The sequence below is a fragment of the Molossus molossus genome, unplaced genomic scaffold (assembly GCF_014108415.1).
Source record: "Molossus molossus isolate mMolMol1 unplaced genomic scaffold, mMolMol1.p scaffold_m16_p_14, whole genome shotgun sequence".
NCBI classification, from domain to species: domain Eukaryota; kingdom Metazoa; phylum Chordata; class Mammalia; order Chiroptera; family Molossidae; genus Molossus; species Molossus molossus.
In genome coordinates this window covers 13,614,012-13,638,152 of record NW_023425349.1, presented here as the reverse complement: position 1 = coordinate 13,638,152, position 24,141 = coordinate 13,614,012, and the positions used below count along the sequence as shown (strand labels likewise).

General features: G+C 45.8%; 1 protein-coding gene across 7 annotated transcripts in view; it reads right to left on the bottom strand.

The window, feature by feature from the left end:
• The window catches only part of CDK5RAP2 (CDK5 regulatory subunit associated protein 2), a 184,641-nt gene that overhangs the window by 25,725 nt on the left and 134,775 nt on the right, over positions 1-24,141 (bottom strand). For all 7 annotated transcript variants that reach the window (XM_036260325.1, XM_036260328.1, XM_036260326.1 and 4 more), the window contains 5 exons: positions 21,977-22,541; positions 19,988-20,220; positions 10,379-10,427; positions 6,419-6,591; positions 1,000-1,119 (listed from right to left, as the gene is read on the bottom strand). In XM_036260325.1, the coding sequence (XP_036116218.1) occupies positions 1,000-1,119; positions 6,419-6,591; positions 10,379-10,427; positions 19,988-20,220; positions 21,977-22,541 (1,140 nt within the window). The remainder of the gene's footprint in view (positions 1-999; positions 1,120-6,418; positions 6,592-10,378; positions 10,428-19,987; positions 20,221-21,976; positions 22,542-24,141) is intronic.

The window sequence follows — 24,141 nt, the reverse complement described above, 5'->3', positions numbered from 1 at the left end:
TTTACATTTAAAAAACACTGTTTAAGCCCTGGCCAGTTTAGTTGAGTGGTTAAGAGCACTGGCCTGAGGACCAAGGGTCATGGGTTCTATTCCTAGTCAAGGGACCATACTTGGGTTGCAGGTTCGATTCCCAGCCCTGGTTGGGGTCGTGCAGAAGGCAACCAATCGATGTGTCTCTCTCATATCAATGTTTCTCTGTCTCTGTCTCTCTGTCTCTCTCTTCCCTCCCTCCCTTTCACTCTCTCTAAAAAAACCACTGGAAAAATATCCTCGGGTTAGAATTAACAAAATAATAATAATAAAATAAAAAACAGTTTAAGAATACAGAAAAAAACCGAAGTGGAGGAGAGATGGGATAATAAACTGATGGACACAGAATAGAGGTATTAATTTTTGAATCGTGAATATCTTACCTATAGAAAAACTATATATTTTAAAATTCTTCATGGAAGAATACCCATTGGGAGCTGTGGCTATGCAGCACTATTGGGGACCTTTTGATTGGCAAGCGAGATTTACCAAACTGCTAAAATGCTGATATTCCTATAATCCATTATTAACAAAAAGACAAACTACTGCTTCATTTGTTTTAAAATACCTATCTATTTCTCTACAGCTTGCAGGGCGAATGAGGAGCCAACCACAGCCGGGCGTCAGAGGCTGGCAGACTTCTCCAATGACCAGAAATGAACACTGATCAGGTGACTGCTCTGTGTGAGGGCTGTGGGAGCTACAGAGTTAGCTCACGTGAGTCCCGTCACAACAGGATGAAACAGAAGTTATTATCCCTGTCTTAAAATTACTAAAAATTACTAAAACGGAGAGTCAGCAGGTTAAGTGAGGGCACCCTGGAGGTAAGCAGCAAAGTCAGGTCTGAACTGAAACCCCTCTGGCCGCAAGTCCCACACTCTTCCCCACACACAGAACGTGCACCCAGGCAAACGCATCACAAATGAAGCCCTCGCAAGCTCGTGCTGACGCTGGGAAGGTCTTTCTTACCTTGATCAAATTCAGACCCTTGCCGTTCCAGCTGTCTCCGTAGCTTCTCATTTGTCTTAATAGATTCCTCTAAACGTTTTCTCAAACTTCGAATTTCTTGGATATGTTCCATTAGTAGGTCTACAGGAAGGACATTTTTAATTTAAAATCTGAAGCCCCTAACAAAGTGAATTACTTCAAGATTTTGCAGTGATCTTGAAATTCCAAGGGCACTGGATGTACTAAGACAGTCAGAACGGGCAGTTCTTTCCTGGGCAGGGGGAGGCTGAGCCGCTGCCCACAGCCCACTGCCCACTGCCCACAGCCCACTGCCCACAGCCCACTGCCCACAGCCCACAGCCCACTGCCCAGAGTCCACAGCCCACAGCCATAGTTCTAGAATGATTCTCTACAGCCTCCACAAGGAAGATGTTTTACATCACGTGGAAAAATTATATTCCACACAACTTTAATGCTAACTCTGATGTAACCCTTTATTCTTCTAAATATCAAATATTAACTTAAAATCTTCCTTGTGGTGAAACTAACAGATCACTCTGAAGTCTGCTTGAATTAACTGAGAGTTGGTAAAACTACCTCCATTATGAATCCTGATAGTTCCTGGACTAATTCTTTGAAAGGTACATACTCTCCATTTATCACTTACTAATTTCAGACTTAAAAACAAAACAAAAATCTCAATGTTAGTGAGACGGTGAGAAGGGTACTCTCAAGAATACATCTTGTGCCCTGGCCAGTTTGGCTCAGCGGTTAGAGCATTGGCCCGCAGACCAGAGAATCCCGGGTTCGGTTCCCACTATGGGCATGTACCTAGGTTGCAGTTTGTCCCCGGCCCCAGTTGCGGTCGTGTAGGTGGCAGCCAGTCGATGTCTCTCTCTGACATTGATGCTTCTCTCTCTCTCTTCCTCCCTCTCTCCCACCTGCTCTACCTGAAGATAAGTGCAAAAAAAAAAAAAAAAAAAAAAAATGTCATTGGGTGAGGATAAAAAAAAAAATTAAAAAGAATACATCTTGTCAATGTGAGTATAAATGTATATAACTTTTTGAGACTATTTTTATCATTAGCCTTAGAAAGAAAGGTTCTTTCCAATGTCTTTTACCAAATAATTCTACTTCTAGGAATTTATTTGAGAGGTCACCAGAGCTGCTGACAACCATTGCCAGAATGCATGAAATATTCTTTATGGCTCTGGTTTGTTAAAAGCAAGATCTGAAAATAACTCAAATGATTAAATGAACTGTATTGCATCTATTACAATGTAATATATTATGAAGACCCTATAATATAGAAAAACACAGATACAAAATGGCTTATCAGGACAATCACAACTCTATTTAAAAATTTGTAGACAGGAAAGACACATAGATACAAAAGAAGAAAATACACCTAAATATTAACAGAGGTTGCCTTTGGGTAGTAGATTTTAGGTTTTTCAAACTTCTATATTACGTCTTAATATTATATTTAATGATATATAAAAATTTTAATTTTCCACATTTTCTAAAACATGCATTTGTCTTTTTTTTTTTTTTAATCCTCACCCAAGGACATTTTTCCATTTTTTGTTCAGATAGAGTGGGAGGGGGAGAGAGGAAGAAAGAGAGAGAGAGAGAGAAACATCGACATGAAAGGGACACATCGAGTGGCTGCCACCTACACAACCAACCAGGGCCGGGGACAAACTGCAACCAAGGTACGTGCCCTCACCAGGAACTGAACCCGGGTCTCTCAGGACCACAGGACGATGCTCTAACTGCTGAGCCAAACCGGCCAGGGCCATTTGTCTTTTTTTTTTTAGCCTCTGCCACACCTTTCTTTAACAAACTTTAACAAACTGACCTCCAACTTAGAGGTCAGTTTCTAGAATCAGAGTTTAAAGCATAATCACATTAAGTATCCAAAGGAAAAACTAAAGTCTTTAATTCACCCATTAGGGTACATTCAGTATGTCTTAGTAATGTTTATTTTAAAACATTACACTAATGTTATGACCCAGTTTTAATTCCTCCAAAACGAATTTCATTTAAAAGTAGGACAATGTTACAGATATTTTCTTAATTAAACAGTAATTCTGCCATGAAACTGAATGTTTATGAGATGACTTCATTTCCAAACCTTCAGCTAGCTCCCGTTAATGCCACAAGTGTGGCAAGTCATTTGCTGGACTGTCTGGGACCCTCGCTGCCCAGCACTGAGGACCGTCTGCAACAGACACCCAGCACGCCACAGCAAGTCACGTCGCTGCACCGCACCTGCTGCTCCCGCCCTGCTGCCCTGCAAGCCTTCCCGCGGCCCGTCGGGTTGGAGTGAGCCAGGAACCCGTCTGCTCTGGCTGTGGCCTCCCTTGCTGGTCTCTCCACATTGCACACTGCTGGCCAAAAGAACACTCAGCAGCAGTCAGTACCAGTCATCTTCTACTGAGTCTGCCGGGAGCTGGAATCAGCACTTGGGCATAAGGAGACATTCCCAGTCGAATTGGACACCACTTATCAATTATGCAGCCCTCACCAAGGAGAAGGAAACAGTATACTTGCCTTTACAAGTGGGAGAAAAATATCCATCCCTCTTAAAATAACACCCTCTGACAAATGCTAACTCTTTAAAACCATACATCCTGTTAAGAAGCAACCACTAAGCCCTGGCTGGTTTGGCTCAGCAGTTGGAGCATTGGCCTGTGGACCAGAGAGTCCCAGGTTCGGTTCCCACTAGGGGTACGTACCAAAAAAAAAAAAAAAGAAGCAACCACCAAAAACACTGTGTACATCTTTTACCTAGTAGTTCCAATATACAGACTCTAGGTGGTTAAGAAATATCTCCCAATAAGGGGAAAACTCCATGTTCAAAGATATTCCCTACAGCACTGTTCAAAATTGTGAAATTTTAGCAATGACTTAAATGTTCAGCAACAGGGGAACATAGAAACCTCCAGTTCAGCCATTCAACAGACTAAGCTAAAGTCACTAAGAATGATGTTCTGTAACATGTCAGAAAGCTTGATATAATGCTCAGTGAAAAGAAAAACACAAAATTATCTCTGTATGCAGATTATGAATATGACAAAAGGAAAAGAGATGCAAAGACTAAAAGTCTAAAGACAAACTGAGGAAACTAATAGTGGGTCTATTAGGTGGTTCCAGTGAGTGCTGCCCCCTTCAGGAAAGTGCCTGCAATCCCCCAGAAGGGCATGATAAGCCCAAGGTCATGGTCCTCAGAGGAATCAGAAATAAAAAATGCCTGAATGGTTATACACCGAAAATAAATAGAGGCTGGGCAGCAGACGGGGCGAAGACTAGAAAAAAGAGGGACAGGCAAGAGGAAAAGTGGGAAGTGCCCAGTACCGTGGCAGGAGGGCTGTGACCCCAGCCCCTGCAGGTCCTCATACTCTCAGTCCAGTCTGCTCCTCCCACAAAGACCTAAGGTCTTGGGGGTTCTGGGAAAGGGGCTGAGTTCCATGCCAAATGGACACCGTGCAGGACCTGGTGGCACTGAGGACGAAACAATTCATGGTCTGACCTAAACCAGAAGAAGGCAGGTCGTACACAAATCGCAAAGGGACACAGCAAGAAATGCAAAGAAAGCAACTCCAGGCGACTGGCTCCTGGAGGACCCCAGCTGAGACCCCAATTACAACAGACGTGCACTTCATGCTCTAGGTACGTTTTCAAACTGTCCCCTCGGGCCCTGCGTGTCCTAGAGAAGCCTGGGTGCCACAGTGGGGACTAAGCCTCCACTCGTACTCTTACATACTGGGCCTACATGTACAAAGGCAGGAGAGGTTCTGTTGCTAAAAAAAGATTTAAAGTTTTTGATTAAAAAAATTTTTTTTAAAAAAGATTTAAAGTTTTTGAAAACTGTTTTTCTATGTAATCAGGTGTCAACAAAGAACTTCAACAAGGAGGTGCCAGGGTCTGACTTGTGCTCTAGGTCCACTCTGGGCGCCTTGACAAGAACACACTAGAAGAGAGGCCAGAAGATGTCAACTGAGATCCAGAGTCTATACCAGGGTCAGAAAACTATGGCCCCTGGGTTGAACACACCCACACCTGCCTTGGTAAATAAAGTCTTATTGGAACCCAACCATATCATTTGTTTACATATTATCTATGGCTGCTTTTTGCTGCAACAACAGGATTTGGTCATTGAAACAAAGACCATATGCTCTGCAAAACCTAAAATATTTACTATCTAGCCTTTTACAGAAAAAGAGTGCAGATCCCTGGTCTGTCTGTTCTGGTCTATACTATTCCTTGAACTTCTGAAACACACTGAGTTATAAACTAAGGCCTACCTAATACCCCAACAGAAGGTAATGAAGACTGCAAATACGGAAGAGATGACGGGGAGCTTCAGGGCAGGTAGGGCCTTGGGAGGCTGATTCTGCACACCAAGCCCATAGCTCCATGGTCAGAGGCAGGGCAAGGGGCTGACCCGCAGGACAAGTGTTACATGAAAGAGATACACAACAGATTTACAGAATTACAAAATATCCAAACAGGGGTTAGGTGATCTCTGGCATTTGTACAATTCAAAGCAGGGGTCTTGGAAGCGCCCCTGCCTTAGGAAGAGTTTGAAAGGAACAAAGGAAGTTAACCAGAGTTGGAAGTGACACAGCCTCAATGCTTTCCAGCCTGGGCTGCCAGAAGGACAAGGAAATGGCAAGTCGTATAAAAAGTCATTATTTAAAAAATAAAAACAAGTTTTTCCTGCCTGGCCAGTATGGCTCAGTGGCTGAGTGTAAACCCATGCACCAAGAGGTCACCGGTTCAATTCCCGGTCGGGACACATGCCCAGGATATGGGCCCAATACCCAGCGAGGGGCATGCAGGAGGAGGCCAATCGATGTTCTCTCTCATCAATGTTTCTCTCTCACTCCCTCTCCCTTCCTCTCTCTCTAAAATCAATAAAGAAAAAAGAATTAAAAAACAAAACCACAAGTTTTCCCTGGGCACCAACACTTGCAGCAACCATAGCATCCCCTGGTGATCAATGATATTCCAAACGAGCAGCTTTGGCCCACACAGGGTCTCCTTCCATCAGAAAGATTCAAATGGCCCTGGCCGGTTTGGTTCAGTGGTTAGAGCGTCAGCCTGCAGTCCTGAGAGACCCGGGTTTGGTTCCCGCTAAGGGCACGTACCTCGGTTGCAGTTTGTCCCCGGCCCTGGTCGGTCGTGCGGGTGGCAGCCACTCGATGTGTTCCTTTCACGTCGATGTTTCTCTCTCTCTCTCTGTTTCTCTCTCTCCCTCCCACTCTATCTGAGCAAAGAATGGAAAAATGTCCTCGGGTGAGGATTAAAAAAAAAAAAAGAAAGAAAGAAAGATTCAAATGTCACGACACTCTGCTTACCAAGGCAAGATGACAAACTGCTGTTGAAACCAGGAACTTGCTATGTTTAAAATGCTTCATAAAGCTTAGCTTACCTTGAGAAAAATTGTTCGCTGTAACTGAAGTCTTCTCAGTCTCACTGTCTTGCTTCTGGTCTTGTGAGGAAGAGGATTTTTCGGACATTTCACAATCGGACAACACCTGGGAGGCCAAAGGCTCGGGAGATTCGGGTAGAGCGTGTCGGCAGGCTAAGCTGTCTTCTTCAACCCTGACCATTGGGATTGAAAGAGAAGCCGTGTTCCACATAGGATCCCAAGCCAGGGCCGTGGCTAAAGACACCCAAGATTACTGGGTCCTTGGTTCGCCACACTGTGTTGGAGCCTTTGTTTCTCTGGAGCATTTTTTAGCAAGGACATTCAAAACCAAAAAGGGCTCAGTGGGCTTGAGTTTGGAGCCAAAGAAGGGGGAGCCGCCACCACCTGCCTCACAGGGGAGAGACCCAAGGGAAAGCTCAGCCAATGGCAGCTGTTTACCGAATGCCAGCGCCGTACCAGGCACTCTGGAGGCACTACCTTACTTGGTCCTGGCAGAAACCCTTGGAATGGGGAGTGTGGTCCTCACTTAGAGCTGGGAAGACTGAGGCTCCTCATACACCTGCCCGCTGCCTCTCAGCTCCCAAGTGACAGAGCTCACATCTGAACCCAGGTCTGCCTGCCCTCGAGAACCCAGGAGAACACGGGAGGCCATCCCATGAAGAGGCCTGAGGGTTTAAAAAATCTCAAAACCCTCGTGGTCCCCAAGCAGGTCACAGCATCACCATTCTAGCAATCATCTGGTTATTAACCTGTATTTCCCAAGGGTAACCTAAGCCATGAGGAAAAACACCCTGAACTCTGTAAAAAGCCCATGTGAATCTCCATTATAGATAAGCTCCTTAATTTAAGCTCTTTTCTTTCTCCCATTTTGTCCTATTACTTCTTGTCTCATTATTCATAAGCTCAGACAAGAGCAAAGGGCTGCAAAGCTGCAACGCATTCATTAACAGGTAAACACCAGATGCAACTCTGCTCAGGCAGCGTGATGGATGTGTGGGCTCGCTGCTGCCTGGCGAAAGTGCGGGTAGGCCAAGGGCACCCGTTTAATTAGCTTAGGAGTGACCCATGTGAGTGCTCGGCCTACAGCTGAAATGGGGAGAACAGAAGGACAGAAACACACCTGTCAGAAATGGAAGGGTGACGCAAGGTTGAGGAGGCCCCGGCCTCCCTCCTGCCCATTCTCCAAGAACCACCGCAGCTTTCAAAATGGCAAATCTGATCATGTCTGGTCCCAGCTTACCCTCCTTCAAAGACTCCCCGCTTCCTACAGAACAGATTTTGTACCTTTTTTTTTTTTTTTAATCCTCACCCGAGGACATTTTTCCATTTTTTGTTCAGATAGAGTGGGAGGGAGAGAGAGAGAGAGAGAAACATCGACGTGAAAGGGACACATGGAGTGGCTGCCACCGGCACGACCCAACCAGGGCCAGGGACAAACTGCAACTGAGGTACGTGCCCTTAGCAGGAACCGAACCCGGGTCTCTCTGGAACGCAGGCCAACGTTCCTACCGCTGAGCCAAACCGGCCAGGGCGGATTTTGTGCTCTTAACACAGTGTTTGAGGACCAGCCCAACAAGGCCCTGCCTACCTCTCCAGCCTTGGTCCTCATATCCCACACACTAGCCACACTGCTCGAAGGGATGACGTCTCCCCCGCCTCGAGCAGGACTTTCTTCCAAACAACGCCCAGCCCTCAATGGTCATCCTTTAGATCTCAGGGAAGACAGTCTCCAGTCTGGGAGGTCTTCCTTGCCCTCCTCACAGCCTGCCAAGGGGACGAGATCTGTTATGTTAAGATTGGAGCAGAGGCCCTGGCCGGTTGGGCTCAGCGGTTAGAGCGTCGGCCTGCGGTCCAGAGAGACCCAGGTTCAGTTCCCGCTAAGAGCATGTACCTCAGTTGAAGTCTGTCCCTGGCCCTGGTTGGGTTGTCCCTTTCACATCGATGTTCCTCTCTTTCTCTCTCTTCCTCTCTCTCCCTCCCACTCTATCTGAACAAAAAACAAAAACAAAAATGTCCTCGGGTGAAGATTGAAAAAAAGGATGGAGTGGAGGGTAAAACTGGGACTACTGCAGCGGGAGAGGAATGTTTCTTCTAAAGTTCCAGAAGCAATGACAGAAATGTCCTCCGGCGAGCTGTGATCACCGCCCTGCCTGCTTGCCAGTGGCCTTCACGATGCCAATAAACACTAAATTCTGTACCCCAGGCTGGTCTCTACTTCTTTATTTTACCCCAGGAGCCCAAAGGGCTGCAGTCCAAAGAGGAGAGAAGTACCCATAGCCCTTAGAGCATTCAGAACCTTGAACAAGTAAGCGGGGGAGGGCAAGACCTTGACAGTTCCAGTTGGCCACAGAGGCAAGCTAAGAAAGTATGCAATCCATTTATTTCATGGATATTTTCTGAATTCCAACTACATGCCAGATGCTTGGGGTTGAAGCAGGTAAAAAGTACTAAAAAGGCAATCTTTGCCCTCCAAAACAATGTGGAACGTCAATAACAGCCTAGGCGTTAAGGTACAACAGGCTCAAGTTCAGATCCCAGCTCTGCCTCTTAATGGCAAGTATGCAACTCTGACCCTCAGGCTCCTCATCCAAAAATGAGAACAATAATGCTCACCTTGTAGGGACAGAAACAGAATGTGAATGCCTATGGCAGTGGCTGAACACACCAACACCCGGTTACTGCTAACTCCTTTCCTCTTTCAGGGAATTCTGGGAGTAAAGAACCCTAAGAAGCCTGAAACACCAATCAGAAAAAATATATGTACCCCCATGTTCCTAGCAGCACTATTTACAATAGCTGAGATCTGGAAACAGCCCAAATGTCCATCAGTAGACGAATGGATAAAAAAGTTGTGGTACAAATACACAATGGAGTACTATGCAGCTGTAAGAAAGAAAGATCTCTTATCCTTTGAGATGACATGGAGGGACCTGGAAAATATTATCCTAAGCGAAACAAGCCAAACACAGAAAGACAAGTATCATATGATCTCACTTATTTGTGGAATATAATGAACATAACAGTCTGAGGAATGGGGTAGTCCCAGAGACGTGGAGGTGGGGTACAGACTGACAATCCCCAGAAGAGGGGGTGGTGGAGGAAAGATAAACCACAGAACTTATATGCATGTATGCATGAACAATGGACATGGACAACCAAGCTGGAGACAGGGCGAGGAGCGGGGGGAGGGGGAATCAGTGGGGGAAAAGGAGAAACATCTGTAACAAAAATAAATTAATTAATTTTAAAAAAAGAATTACTATTAAATTCTCAAAAATTGTGCTTTTTAGCATTTATAATCATTAACTTTAGCATGTGTGTAAGCATTAATAACTTTAAAATAAAAATGGATTTGAAAAAGTTTTAAAAAAAAGACTCAATGTAGAAAGTATTACAATACCATGTGCTAAGTTCTGTAACATAATTATGTGTCAAGTGCTACAGGGAGAGTAACTGATGCTAGGGTGTAGTGGAGAGATGGGGGTTTCAGGAGGAGCCGGGTTCATTTCCACGGGAACTGACTCTGAAGAAGGATTTTCAAACTACAAGGGGAAGAAGGCAGAGTGTGCAGCCGTGCGAAGGCATGGTCTGGAGAACAACAGTCAGAGAAGGCTGAAGCAGGGGCACATGGTAGAAAGGAAGGATGAGTCAGACTGAGAAGGGCCTCAACTGTCAGACTAGGGAGTCTGGGATTTATTCTGCAGGTACCCAGGTGCCAAGAAGAGGAAGGTGCCACCTGGGTCACAGCGTCTGACAGAGAAATGCCACAGGTAACCTCAAGCAACTGAATGAAGGCTGCAGGGCACAGTGTGGCCCCTTGGTTTTGTGTGGCCATTCTGTTTCACAGGTGTTTAGGTTTTATTTACAGGAAGCAGGAAAATGCCCACCGGAGGGAGCAGGGATACCAAAAAAGCCAGCAGACAAACCTCACCCAGTCGCCTTACCAAATGCTACACTCACCTCTCTATCAGTTCACTCTGGGTGCTCCTTTCCACTCCTACCGATTTTCCTGGAAGCAGAAAGAATAGCATTAAGAAGGAAAACATTTTTTTAAAGTGTTCCCTAACAATTTCTCGCTCATATGTTTGCAGAGACACTCCCCCACTTGTTTGACACCACTCTTTCTATCAATCCCGGGTATTTAGCAGGTTCACCAAGAACATAATCCGGACCAAGACCAGGTCTAGCAGGAAGGTGAGCACTGACGCTAGACGCAGTGACAACGGTGCAGGCCCTCATCCTTCTCTAACACCCCCACGAGAACAGGACACGTGCTCTTTGTAGGGAATGGGTGACAAGCAAGACAAAGAGCACTGCCCTTCGGGTACCCACTACCCTTGTGTCACTGGGCATCTTTCCCCTCTCTGTCCATGCATTTACGAACGGCTGATGGGATATTGTGACGACCTGTCACTTCATACTTTATAAGCATTTCTCTTACTAAATTTGCTTTAGAAACATCATTTTTAATGACCACATTAATATTCCACTGTACACATGCACATACCACAATCTCGCCAGTCCCGTTTTGACATTTAGGTTATCTCCAATTTTTCACTTTCATAATAGTAAATGAAATAAGCATCTTTGTGCATGAGCTTTATCTGCATTTAAATTATTTCTTTCAGAAAGACTCTCAGAAGGAGGGTTACTAGGGAAAGGAGTATATGAGTACAGTTGAAAAGGCCACTGTCTACAACAGGGGACGTGACAAAGTAAAACGAAGCAGAACTGGGCAAAAGACCCTCTTCTCTCTCCTGCACGTCACCATCATTTGCTGTTTGAAAGGAGGCACATGAGCCCAGATTCCAAAAAGACCAGCAATTTTACCTGAAAAAGACGTCAGAACTCTGGAAACTGCAGGCTGAGATGAGCTCTTTGAAGACACTAACGTGTAGCTAAAGGAGAAACAAACCCTTCTACAGCTGTACTTGGAAAATGAGAGTACAATAAAACTGCACCCACACATACCATTTTCAAAACTACTCCTAAAGGAAAAGTTCTCAAACACCACAGCACGCAGGAAAAGATCACTGGAGACTCGCACATTTGCTTTCTGTCTTGAGGTTCCCACAGATGGACTCGAGGGCTGGCTGGGGCGCTGACAGGGCTCCTTCTCCACCCACCACGCCAGCCTCTGGGCCTCAAGTCACTGCCAAGTACCCTGTGCTTGAAAGGCACCTTCTACTTCAGGGCTCTGTCGGGCTCTGGGAAGCAGTCAGACAGGCCTGAGCGGCCAGGGGCCAAGCCCTGAGGATGGTTCTTTAATGACCACTGATATTCAAGAACAGGCCTCACAACCATCCTACAGGCCAGTGTCAGCATCCACTTTACAATAAAGAAGTGGGAATCCAGGAGGCTTACTGCTTCCACTCTCCCTCTGCCAGTGCACACTCTCACCTCCTTCCCTGCACATTCCTGTTCAGCAAGGAACGTGGAGACGTTCCTACAGCTAGCGCAACCACACATCGGTCTCCATCCTCCTGCTAACAGCCTGCAGGATATGACATTTTGGCTCCTGGAAGGTAGGGAGGGGTTGGAAGGCCACTATCACAGTGGATGCTTCTGGGGCTCCACCTTTCTGTCCTCCACATTCCTCTTCCAGGGGGAATCTACATCTGACTGGCTCAGATTCCAAGACCTTGCCTGGGAGTCCCAGACTGCAAGACCACCACAAACAAGCAGGGACAACTGCACATCCAGAGAACAACTCAGCCAGCCTTTTCCATCTCACACCTGCACTAGGGCCGCTTACCCACATTCAGCAGATGACGAAGTTCTGGCCCTGCTGATGCTGAGGAGGGGCCGTCTGCTGTAGCCCAGTCTTCCAAAGAGCTCAGGCACCCTCCACACACCAGCCAGGCCAAGAGATCCCTGCTTCACACTCAGCATCGTTCAGGGGCACACACTGCCGGGAACTTCGTGGGGCAGGCTTTGAGCATTAATAAGCTGATCTTGAGACCATCAAAACCTCTCCTCAATTCCTAACAAAATCCATGACCAAAGAAGGAAGTGCCCTGATGCCACCAGTAGCGTGGGTTTCCTCTTCGTCAAATAAGAAAGAGACCCCTCGGGGGGCCTGTAATGACTCAACAATTGTATTCCACCCATTCCCTACCACAACAGCGTTCTTTAACACCAAATGACAAACTGTTATTGTGGGAGTCACAGGGAGATCATTACAGCTGATGCATCGACTTTCCTGGTGGAAGCTGCCTGCATACAGGTGACAGGGTATCCCATCTGCCAGGCCATTTCCAAAAGCAGAGGAAGGATGTCATGCAAACACTGCTCCCATCTCTCAGGTAAATCTTACTGCTATCCCTAAAAGCTGTGTGGCAGTGAGGGGACCGCCTCTTTCCAAATAAAAAGACATCCAGTTATTGAATTCACATTTGAACAAGCAATAGATTATTAGGCAGGACAGACATGTTACTGTTTGGCCCACCTCTGGTTTCCTCTCCGCAGTGACCCATCCTGCACACTGCCACCATTTAAAACGACTCTTTCCAAACAGTACTCCCCAGCTCAAAGCCCCTCCACTGCACAGAACTGAGTTCCAACAGCACAGCCTGGCATCTACCTTCCTCTCTGTCTCACTGGTAACTCGTATTATGTATTTCCAGTGTTCCCCTAGGACCAGACCCCGAGGAGACAGAGAAGACTGAGGAACCATCCTGCCCACGACGAGTTCACCGCTGAGTGACAAAGGGCAGCATGGGGTACTGAGGGAGCACACACAGAGGAAACAACACCACGCAGCCTGACCTTCAGGGAGAATTCAGAGCAGGTGGGAAAGCACTGCCTCACAAGGACAGGAAGGAGCTAGGGGGCGATCTGGAGGCAGATCACTGGGGTACTGGTTCACTTTGCCATCCCTGACCTGCATATCCCACTTCCGCCCTTAATACCTGCCCCAGCAACTAGGAATCCACCCACTGTGAAGGCCAGGATCCAGAACCCTTTCCTCCTGGAAGCCTTCCCTTCAGAGCTCAGAGGTGCCCCCGCCAAGCCCACACTGAGTGGAGGCAGAGTCCGAGAAGCTTCATCAGAGGGTACTCCACTGTAAGGTCCACACTACGCACAACTATCAGCACCGTCATCAAATCCTGATGGCATTCCGTGTCCTGCTCCTTCCTAAGCTGAATGCCAGGAAAAGACAAGGCCCCATTTTCCAGGAACTTATGCTCTGAGGAAATAAGTATGTCCACAAGAAATCACTGCTGTGACCTCCTGAGCTCCCGCTATTGGCCAGGCAACTCGGCAAAACAGGTGCTGTGACCTCAGAGGAAACTGACCCTGAACCGTAAAACTGGGATTTGAACTCAAGTCTGTTGGGCTCCGAAGGTTTGGTTCTTCCCACCCCAGCACATGGCCTCCATCACAAGGCCAGATGTGACTGCCACCTGCGAGCTACAAACAACCCAGAAGGAAAGAGAAGGAACAGAACTGCTCTACTTGGGGGTGAACAAGGAAAGTATCCTGGAAAACAGGCAGAATCTCCGGAAGTGGAGAGGGAGTAAAAGACTTCTAGAAAAGGGAAACTTGAATAGAGTCACAGAAGTGGGAAAATGCAAGGCCTGACCCACAGGAATGTTTGACCAGGAACACCTAATTTGATAGGAGACATACGACGACATGGTAATCAGGAGGTTAGGCTGTGGAAGCAAATGCCTAGGCTCAAATCCAGACTCTGCCACTTCCTGTGCGACCCTGAGCAAGTAAATCAACTTCTCTGTTCCTCATTCATTAAATGAAGATAAACAGTACCTCCTCATAGGCTGAGAACAATGGCTGGCATATAGTGAGCACTTGATAATGACCAGCCTTCACTGTCTCACGTTTATCATCATCATCATCATTATTTAGGGATCAGTGGGCTGGAAAAGGTAGACTGCTGGAAGGCCTTAAAAGACACGCCCAGCCGATGTGGCTCAGTGGTTGAGCATCAACTCATGCACCAAGGGGTCACCGGTTCAATTCCCAGTCAGAGCACATGCCCAGGTTGTGGGCATGCAGGAGATGGCCAATTGATGTTCTCTCTCATCAATGTTTCTATCTATCTCCCTCTCCCTTCCTCTCTCTCTAAAATCAATAAAGAAAAAAAGAATTAAAAAGGAAAAGAAATGTGCGTGTCAGGTTCATCACTACAGGCAAAGGAGAGCTAAGGGGAGGGATCCAGCAGCTGTCTGCCAGTCATGGGCTAAACCCCGGTGCAGGTGGTGAGCTCGCTGAAGAAAGGGCCTCTCGGTCTTCTCTGAACTTTTTCCAGGGCTTACTCCAATGTAACTGAAGACAGACACCGCCACCCCGACTTGTGCTACTAGTCTTGGGAGGCACCATGCACAAGGAAATGGTGGAAAACCTGGGACTGCAATACCAGTTCCTGATGTATTTTGGGTCTCAGCCGCACTACAGAAAAATTCACACACTCACAAGCCCTGCAGGGCTCCAGATCTACTGCACTAAGAAACCACACTGTCATCTGCTTCTTGGGTTCTACCAATCAAACGTTAACAAAGAAATAACAAAAATATGCATAAAGACTCCAATACAGTGTTCGTTACAATAACTCCAAACCAAGAACAACCTAAATGTCCATCTAATGGGGATGATTAAATAAACGATGGTACATTCATACAAAAGAATGCTCGGCCGTGACTAGAACTTACAATGTAGATACATATTTATTATCTATAATTGAACAATGGGAGAGACTGCAAACAGTCCTGCTTCACAAAAAAATTCAAATATGTATAAAAAAGGTCTGAAAATATAAACTCCAGTGTGTTCACATTTTGTGGTATAAATGGTGCAATTACAGGAGTATTTGCTTATCTGTTTTTCCACAATAAACATGTACTTCTTTGTACTAATAAAGACTATATTTAAATTTTTAAGAACATATGCTATGCAACTGCCTCAAATATGAAACGACTCTGTGATAAGCTCATTTCATAATTCAGGAGTCAGACCCCTTAGATAGCATCTAAGAAAGGCCCACCTCTGTTACATTTATCCTCCAAGGAAAAGAGTTGCGGTGAGGTTCCTGAGACCTTTCTGCCTTTTGGAGAAGAAAATAAAGTTCTATGTTTGTGCTGTCTGCCGAGCCTGAAACACTTCTGCTTTGCAGGAAACAAGGAGTGAGATCTCCCCGGCTTGCCAAGGGGAACAACTAGAGGATGACCAAGAAGGGTGGCTGCCCGGGCAGGGGAGCGCGGCTGGCACCGGCTGCTCTCAGCCCCTCTTCCTGGGCCCAGGCAGAGGGCTCGCGAGAAGAGCAGAGACAGATGGGAAGCGGCGCTGGCCTGGAAGATGCAGCTCCATCTTGAGGACTGGTTATTCTCCAGTAATAAAATGAAAACTAGCTGATTTGGAAAACTTTCACCGGAAGAGAGCAGATTTCATAAAGCTGGGAAGTCAAGTGCTCCTGCGCCCTGGCGGCCCTCACAGGTGCCACAGATCCGGTACTAGAAATCAGTCTGCAACCAACCTAGCTGTTGGGCTCTTTAAACAATCAGGGAAAACATTTCCTGGGCCCAGAGGCCAAGCTAGGCATGTTCTGTCTTGCGACTAAAATGAGCGTATGTGGACCTTCATGACCCATCTGTACCATGGGTACAAAGAGAGAAGAACTGAGATCAAATCCTGGTTCCACCAACTCAGTTGTGACTATGAGCAACTGTTTTCCCTCTGTTAGGGTAAAGTCCCTCAAGTCTACCAGGCTGTTCTGAGGACTAAGCCCCCAACTCACAAGTACAGACCCTCGTAAGCACTCAAGACCTAAGAGCCACGCACGAGCTTGGAGCCAAAGCGTCACGTCCTGTTTAATTTAACTGGACCCTTACAGCTCACAAAGGAAAGCCCTGATGTGAGCAGAGGAGGGACTGGCCTGACTCACATTGTGAAAAGGTCACTGACTCCTGTGTGGAATGGACAGCAGTGGGACAGGGCGCAGGGCAGACCAGGGAGAACAGGACCGCAACGATCGTGGGGGGGGGGCACGCACTGGAGCCGTGGTGGCAGTGAGGGGACGGCTGGTCCGATTTGAAGGGAGAGCTTCCCAGGGGCAGCCCATGGGGTGGGTGCACAACTGACTCACTGGTGTCATCTTAGAAGCCCAGGGGAAAAGGTTCCCATGTCCGAAACTGCTGTGGGTTTGAGCAAAGTGCAGTCTGAAAACTGACCACTGGACTCAGCGAGGGGAAGTTGCTGGGGACTGGTGGCGGCGGTGTTTCGGTGGAGAGCTTGGGATGTCTGAGAGCCCATCCCCGTGGGTCTTGGAGAGAAAGGGGGACTGCAAAGTAACACTGATGGATACAAAGAAGAGGGACAAAAATCATGACTTCACAGTAGCAATTTAAAAGGATAAAAACTTTAACTTTGGAACCACCTTAATGTTGTTCGTAATCAAAAAATAAAACTAAGCTAAATCAATAAGGACTAGGAATCCTAAAATCGAATACAAAAAGACACACACAAAAATCTCACTGTATTTCAAATGAATAACATTAACAAGACTGTAGAAAAAAATGAAACTAAATAACTAAATTTAATACCTGACTAAATACTATTAGCCTAAAAATAAAAATATCTATAAACCAATCCTGAACTCCTTTAGGTTGTTTTTCACTGGGTATGGGCAAAGCAATTCTGGAACTCTCTGTGCATTACAGAATTAAGCAAATGAGCAGATATGCTGATGTTGTGAGAGCCAGGAGAAGGGAAACACAAATACAGAAACAAGAAAGGACACAGTGGGCTTGAATAGGAATTGGAGGTACCACTGTGACTTTTTAAATATATCATACATTTTAAAACATATTGTGTGTGTATATCTGTATGTATGTGAGCATACATCCTAGTTCTGCCTGCTAAAGGACCTAGAAACAATGATATAGCAGTAGCAATAAACACAGCCAGCACCAACTCTTGGTTTTTAAATGGAATTGCTTCTTAAAATGAACCAGGGCTGCCCTGGCCAGTTTGGCTCAGCAGTTAGAGCATCGGCCCTCGGACCGAAGGGTCATGGGTTCAATTCCAGTCAAGGGCACATGCCTGGGTTGCAGGTTTCCCTCACCCTGACCAGGGCTGTTCGGGAGGCACCCAACTGACGTGTCTCTCTCAACATCAATCTCTCTCTCTCTCTCTCTCTCTCTCTCTCTCTCCCTCCCTCCCTCCCTTCCATTCTCTCTAAAAAATAAAAAACAATGAAAAAAGAAAAAAATGTTAATAAAATGAACCAGGGCTACTTAGAGAAATGGCTGATTCAGGGGCAAAGACAGTATAAAGTGAACATGGAGCCCTGGCTGATGTGGTTCAGTTGGCTGGAGTGTTGTTTCATGCACTGAAAAGTTGCTAGTTCAATTCCTGGTCAGGGCACATACCAAGGTTTCGGGTTCGATCCCCAGTAGGGGTGTGTATGAGAGGCAACTGATCACTGTTTTTCTTAGACATCAATGTTCCTCTCTCTCTTTTACTCTCTCTCCTTCTCCCTTCCCCTCTCTCTAAAATCAGTAAAAACATATCCTCTGGCAAGGATTAAAAATAAATAAATAAAATAAAACAAGCCTGGAACAGCTTTTGTGTGTGTGTGTGTGTGTGTGTGTGTGTGTGTGTCAGAAAGTATAAAAGTACTCCCAAAAGGATGGCGACACGCACGCCAAAGGGAACTGCTACCTGTTGATTCTGGAACAATATGAGCATTAATATGGATGATAAAATGAATAACAAATAATCCACTGAACCAAAGAAGAATCTGCAAGTCAACACTGCTAATAAACAAACAACAAATATATAAATAAAAGGAGAAAAGGGAAAATTCAGCCTTATAACAGATGCCACCTAATAATAAATGAAGGAATGATGGCATTAGAAAAAAGTCACCATGTTACCATCCTCACAGTAATGACTGACAAAAGCAAGACTCATCAATGGATGGATGGTAAATCTCATGGGTAAACGTCTGAAGAGGAATGAAATATTTACAGCCCTGGCCGGTTTGGCTCAGCGGTTAGAGCATCGGCCTGCGGTCCGGAGAGACCCGGGTTCGGTTCCCGCTAAGGGCATGTACTTCGGTTGCAGTTTGTCCCCGGCCCTGGTTGGTCGTGCGGGTGGCAGCCACTCGATGTGTCCCTTTCACATCGATGTTTCTCTCTCTCTGTCTCTTCCTCTCTCTCCCTCCCACTCTATCTGTACAAAAAATGGAAAAATGTCCTTGGGTGAGGATAAAAAAAAAAAAAAAAAAGAAATACTTACAGAGTTGTAAAGTATCCCCCACTAATTACTTCTACATTACACAGGGAAATATTGCAATCTACAGTGAAGAAATCTGATAGACATTACCTTAATTAGTGATTAAAGTTAATACCACCAAAAATGGGACAAACTGATACCACTGACCTCCTTAACATGACTCAATATGAGACCATGAGAACACAATCATTTATGTAGTTCTCCTGCCAAAACCATGCAACACACATAATCTAATTATGAGGAAACAACAGATAATCCCAAATTGAGAGACTGGCCCAAACTCCTCAAATACGTCAGTATCATGAAAGCCAAAGGTGAATTACTTCAGATTAAAGAATACTAACAACTAAATATAATGTGGGGGCTGGAACCTAGGTCCTGGATCAGAAATAAAACTCTCCTAAGAGACATTATTTTTTAATACTATATAATTTAATTTACATGAAGTTCAAGAATAGACAAGACTAATCTATGGAAGGTTCAGAACAGTGGGTGCCTACTGAATCACTGAAATTTGACTACAGACTATATATCAGATCATCTATTTCCTGATTTTGATCATTGTGGTCAAGTAAGAGAATGGCCTTGGTCTGAGTTATCTGGGGGATCGATTACACATGGCGTCATCAGTTAAGTCCCACAGGGCTGGGAAAACCACGTGTAAGTGCCGTGAGAGGAGTGAGGGGGCGGTGAAGCAACGCGGCAAAACCACCACCACCGACAGAGCTGCATGAAGGGTACATGGAAGCTCTTTGTTGTTGTCTCAGAAAAATGCATGTTATTTTTTGAACATTTTTAACACAGAAATATTTATTAAACTAGTACTATTATTAGAGTACTTAGCATATGGTAAATGGTTAGCAAAGGTTTTCTTTCATCCTTTCTCTGACCACTTCTGACCCTTAAATATATTTTTTAACCAATAAAAGTTTGGGGTTTTATTTGGTTTGTTTGTTGTTGCCAATATTTAAAATTCATGAGTTTTTTACCTCCCAAAAAACCAATTTCCATCTTCTCTTGAAAATATGCAGAAAGTGACCACCATGCAGTAGGTGTTGAGGGGGCAGCACCTCCCGGATGGCTTCACTTCTGCGCCTCACCAGCCTGCCCGAGGCATCTACACTGGACCCCAGGTGTGGAGCAGTGGAATGGTTACTGGACGGAAGCAGCAGCCAGTGTGGCCTTGCTGCCACCTCATCAGAGCAGAGGAAGAAGGAAAGTAGGCCCAAGGAGTCAGTTTCTCCTGGGCCCTCCAAGATGTCCTGGATCAATCACGGATGTGTCTTAGGGCTCGAAGTGCCTCGCCCCACTTACCGTTGAGAAACAGCTTCTCCAGTTTCTCGAGCAGCTCAGCACATTGATTCAGCTGTTCCTGGAAGCCCTCGGCCACATAGTAGTCCACATCACTGGCCTGCAGCAACTCCTCAAATGCCTTAATCATGGTGTTCATGTGTTGACGATAAATGACACAGATGCCATGGCTATCTTTAATCTGCTGCCGCTGAAGGGAGAGCTCCCTGGCTTGGGACTGAACTAATGAATTGCATCTGATAAAAGGGGGAAAAGAAAATGCTTGTACCATTTTAGAATTGAATTTCTGTGACCTTAACACTAATTGGAAAAATGACAGAGCACAATTTTCAAAAGCCTGCAGCTGTACAAGTATATATACTTTTAGAAAAATTGAAACTGGACAAGGTCACTCCTTCGATTTCAAAACAGCCAACAAATGCTGGAACAAAGATTCTTCTGCAATACTTTTAACCTTATGAAGCCCCCAATTAAAGTGAGATTGGCAAGGGCTCAGGAGGACGATCAATTTCCATACAGTCCCTATTCCGAATTGTAGAAACAAGTGCCCAAGGGACAGGGAACCCACCCCAAATTCTCCTTTAGAACAAAAAAGAAACTGTAGGCAGGAAAACAGACAGGACTCCCTCCTCTCAACCAAAAGGTCAGGGAATAATCAAAATCCTAACTACCATTCATGGAGGATCTATGACCTGTCAGTCACTGTAGTAGGTGTTTTTTATAGTTATCGGATCCTCTCAATCTTCCAACAAAAGTATGAACCCCCCTTTTTACAGAAGAGGAAACTGATCCTCAGAGATCACAAAGTAAAATGGTGAAGATTTCGGACTCAAACACAGCTCTACCTTCAAAGCCCCCCATGTTCTATTATGCAATTGTACCTCACTTCCTACGTGAGCCCTCAGGTAGCAGGAGGCAAAGAGAAAAACACAAGTTAAGGTAAACATGGGTCATTAAGACACTGTGGCCACAGTAACCTGGCTCCAGAGCGGCTTTTGGCGGAGACAGTGGCCCCTCAGTTCAACGTGCTCCCCCGTGTCTGAAACGATGACAGTGTGTGGGACTGGGGACCGCCTCCCCCCACCCGAGTGCACACACAGACACGGGACAGGCGGGGACCAGTGAACGGATGACAAAGAACACGAGCATTCGAGTGGGATGACGTGAGCCTGGACCGGGCAATGGCTCTATGAATCTTCTCAGGCAATTCAAGACAACCTCTTTGAGGCTCAATTTCCTCACCTACAAAAACACATTTAATAACACCTCCTCCTCAGGTGATTCTGAGGGTTTAGTAAGAAAAGTTCCCAACTGAAGGTCTGACACAACTGCCTTTTAATAAACACAAGCTTCCTTCCATCTCACTGTTTGGGAAGTCTTGATAAATTCACTCTGGCTCCTGACAATTCTGAATAATGTGTCTCAAATTAGTGACGAATGAAGGTCAACTTTACAAATGATCCCATTTTGCCATAGCTCATGAAGCAAAGCTGTATGTATCTAGGCCCATAAAACATATCTTCATGACCTAAGAATTCTTCTCTTTCAACACTGGCTTGTTTCTATTTGATGACCTTAAAGGGTAAAGATACGGACAATATTTATATTCTTCCCACCCTGCCTAGGACATCTTTCAGTTCTGCAACACAGTAAGTAAAAGCCAGTACACAGCATCCAGAAGTGAACAATGCCATTCAGCAAACATACTATAAATCACCAAGTGACTGATATAAAATGTTCACTGAGACTCTAACCAGAGGAGGGCAAAATCTGCCCTGCCAATTGCAGCGGAAACAAGACTAGTATGTGTGCAGGCACTATTCTCTGTGACCTCACACTGCACTTCTCGACCAGGCCTGGCTGCCTTCACTGTCCCCTGCCCCCGCCAAGCCTTCAGCAGTACACACCCCACCCCATGGCCCCTTTTAGCTCATGGGCTCTGACCTAGTGGCATCACAGGTTTAAACAGTAGAAGACAGAGGTGGGATGTACCTTGAAGGCGAGAGATCTCTGAACTTATTCTGCAGGTCATGGATGTCACTGAAAAGTTCCATGTTCAAATTCTGCTCCTTCTGCAGCTCACATTCCTGTTCTTCTAGCTGCTGTTCAAGGTTCTCCAGCATCCTCCCATCAACCACCTCTGGGTCCAGTGGATGAAGGATTTTCATGTGTACTCGGTGCAAACTTGAAAAGGTCATTTCTTCTTCATCAGTACCACACTCGGGCTTACTGGAGACATCCTGGGCCCCTTCTGTCCCACACAAAACTGTGATAATGGCCTCACTGCACTGGCAGTGCTTTTGAAGCTGAAATATGAAATTCCGGTAGCCCTCGAGCTCGGTTTCCAAGTCATAGATTTTCTGTTTTAAGTTTTCTGTATCATTTGAGGTGTCGATGTTCTTAGACTGATTGGTTCCAATCACGCTGACTTCAGGGGAAAGCTGACTCTTAGAACTCGGGTAAGTAGCTACTGAAGTTGGGCCCTGAAAATCTTCTGAAGGATCCTCTTTGCATGTTGGCAAGATGGCAAGGTCACTGGGCTGGTCAATTTCAGACTCTGAAAATCAAACACATTTATGTCAGTATCTCCTTTGCTGAAATCCATCTCCTGTCCTTCCTCACAGCCACTGTTAAGCTAGGACCACTGCAAGAGCCTCCTAACCAGCCCCTCTGGCTGCAAGTCTTCCCTCTTACCTCTCAATCCATCCTCTTCCTCAGAGTGACTGTTCTAAAAAGTGAATTTAACCATGGTAACCACCCTCCTGCCACCAAACACTGATCAATATCCCCACTATCTTGAGGATCAAATCCAAACTCCCTCGCACGGCGTCCGAGACACCCCATGATCTACTTCCAAGCAATCTTCTGGAACTCCACATACGGTGAGTCACCTATGGAGATTTCCTGCTTACCATAATCCTGGTTCATGCCTCCATGTGTTTTTGCATGTGCATTTTCCTCTGCCTGGAATACACTCAATCCCTCTACTCTTCTCCTACTCAGTGAACTCCTACTCATCCTTCAACACCCAGATCTAATTTCCTTACTCTGCAAATTCATCTCTAAACTATGCACAGCAGTCCCTCCCATCTGTGCTTCCACAGCACCTTATATATATTACCCGGGGACAAACGTACTACATGCTGGGTGCTAATGTAGCAATTACAATTGGCTTTTCTTAAAAATTACATAGCAATTAGTTATTTGGGTTCTCTCCCTTGCTGGCCTTTCACCTTTACATTCTCAGTGGCTAGAACATACCTAGATGGACCAGAAGTCAGTGAAAGTCTGATAAATATTGGAGACCGAGAGAAGTAAGATTAAAGAGCAGTCATTCTAAAGTCCACAACTGATGAGTGTTCTCATTTCTTTGTCTACCAGTCTCCAGTAGATGCCATGATGTCACCTGTAGTAGTTGTTTCAATGACTCTCAACCTGTCAGGAAACATCTCCTTACAGCTAGTTTAAATCCCAGGACTCGGCCAAACTTGCCTGGAAGGTGGAATGGTGCTGTGGAAATACATGGCTTTGAAGCCAAGGAGAAGTGGGGTCACACCCAGCTTTGCCACTTGCTGGCTGCATATCCTTAGGCAAGTAACGCTACCCCAGAGCCTCAGTTTCCCCAGAGATACCTGTTGTGCGGCTTCAAGTTCAGGGCCGAGTCCAGAGCTTTTGTCCTTAACCACATACCACACCATCTGCTGTCCAGGGAAAGCCCAGTTCAGTATAGGTTTGTTTGACTATTTAAGAGGGAGCAAAATGTAATAGAAAAACCCATCTCCGATACCCAACAGACTTGGTTTCCAACTCTGGCTCTGCTGTCTACTTGCATGCCATTCAGTTCCATGGCCTTCGGCACGTTACTAACCCTCTGAGCCTCAGCAGCTTCGTCCACAGAATGGAAAGAACACCAGTCACTATGAAGGGTTGTGTTTGTTTTGTTTTTAGGGTCAAATGGGACAATATCTTAAAAAAGGCTAACAGTGTCTGGCACATAGTAGTGAAGGCTCCCAACTAACAGCAACATCCTTTGCTTCCCTAAACTGCTCAAAGACGGAAGAGGACATCTATCTTGGGAGGCTTCGCGACCAGGCTGTGGACCAGGAAATGCGGCGGGTTGGATGTGATGACCTTGGCGAGGTCTCAGAAAGAAGAGC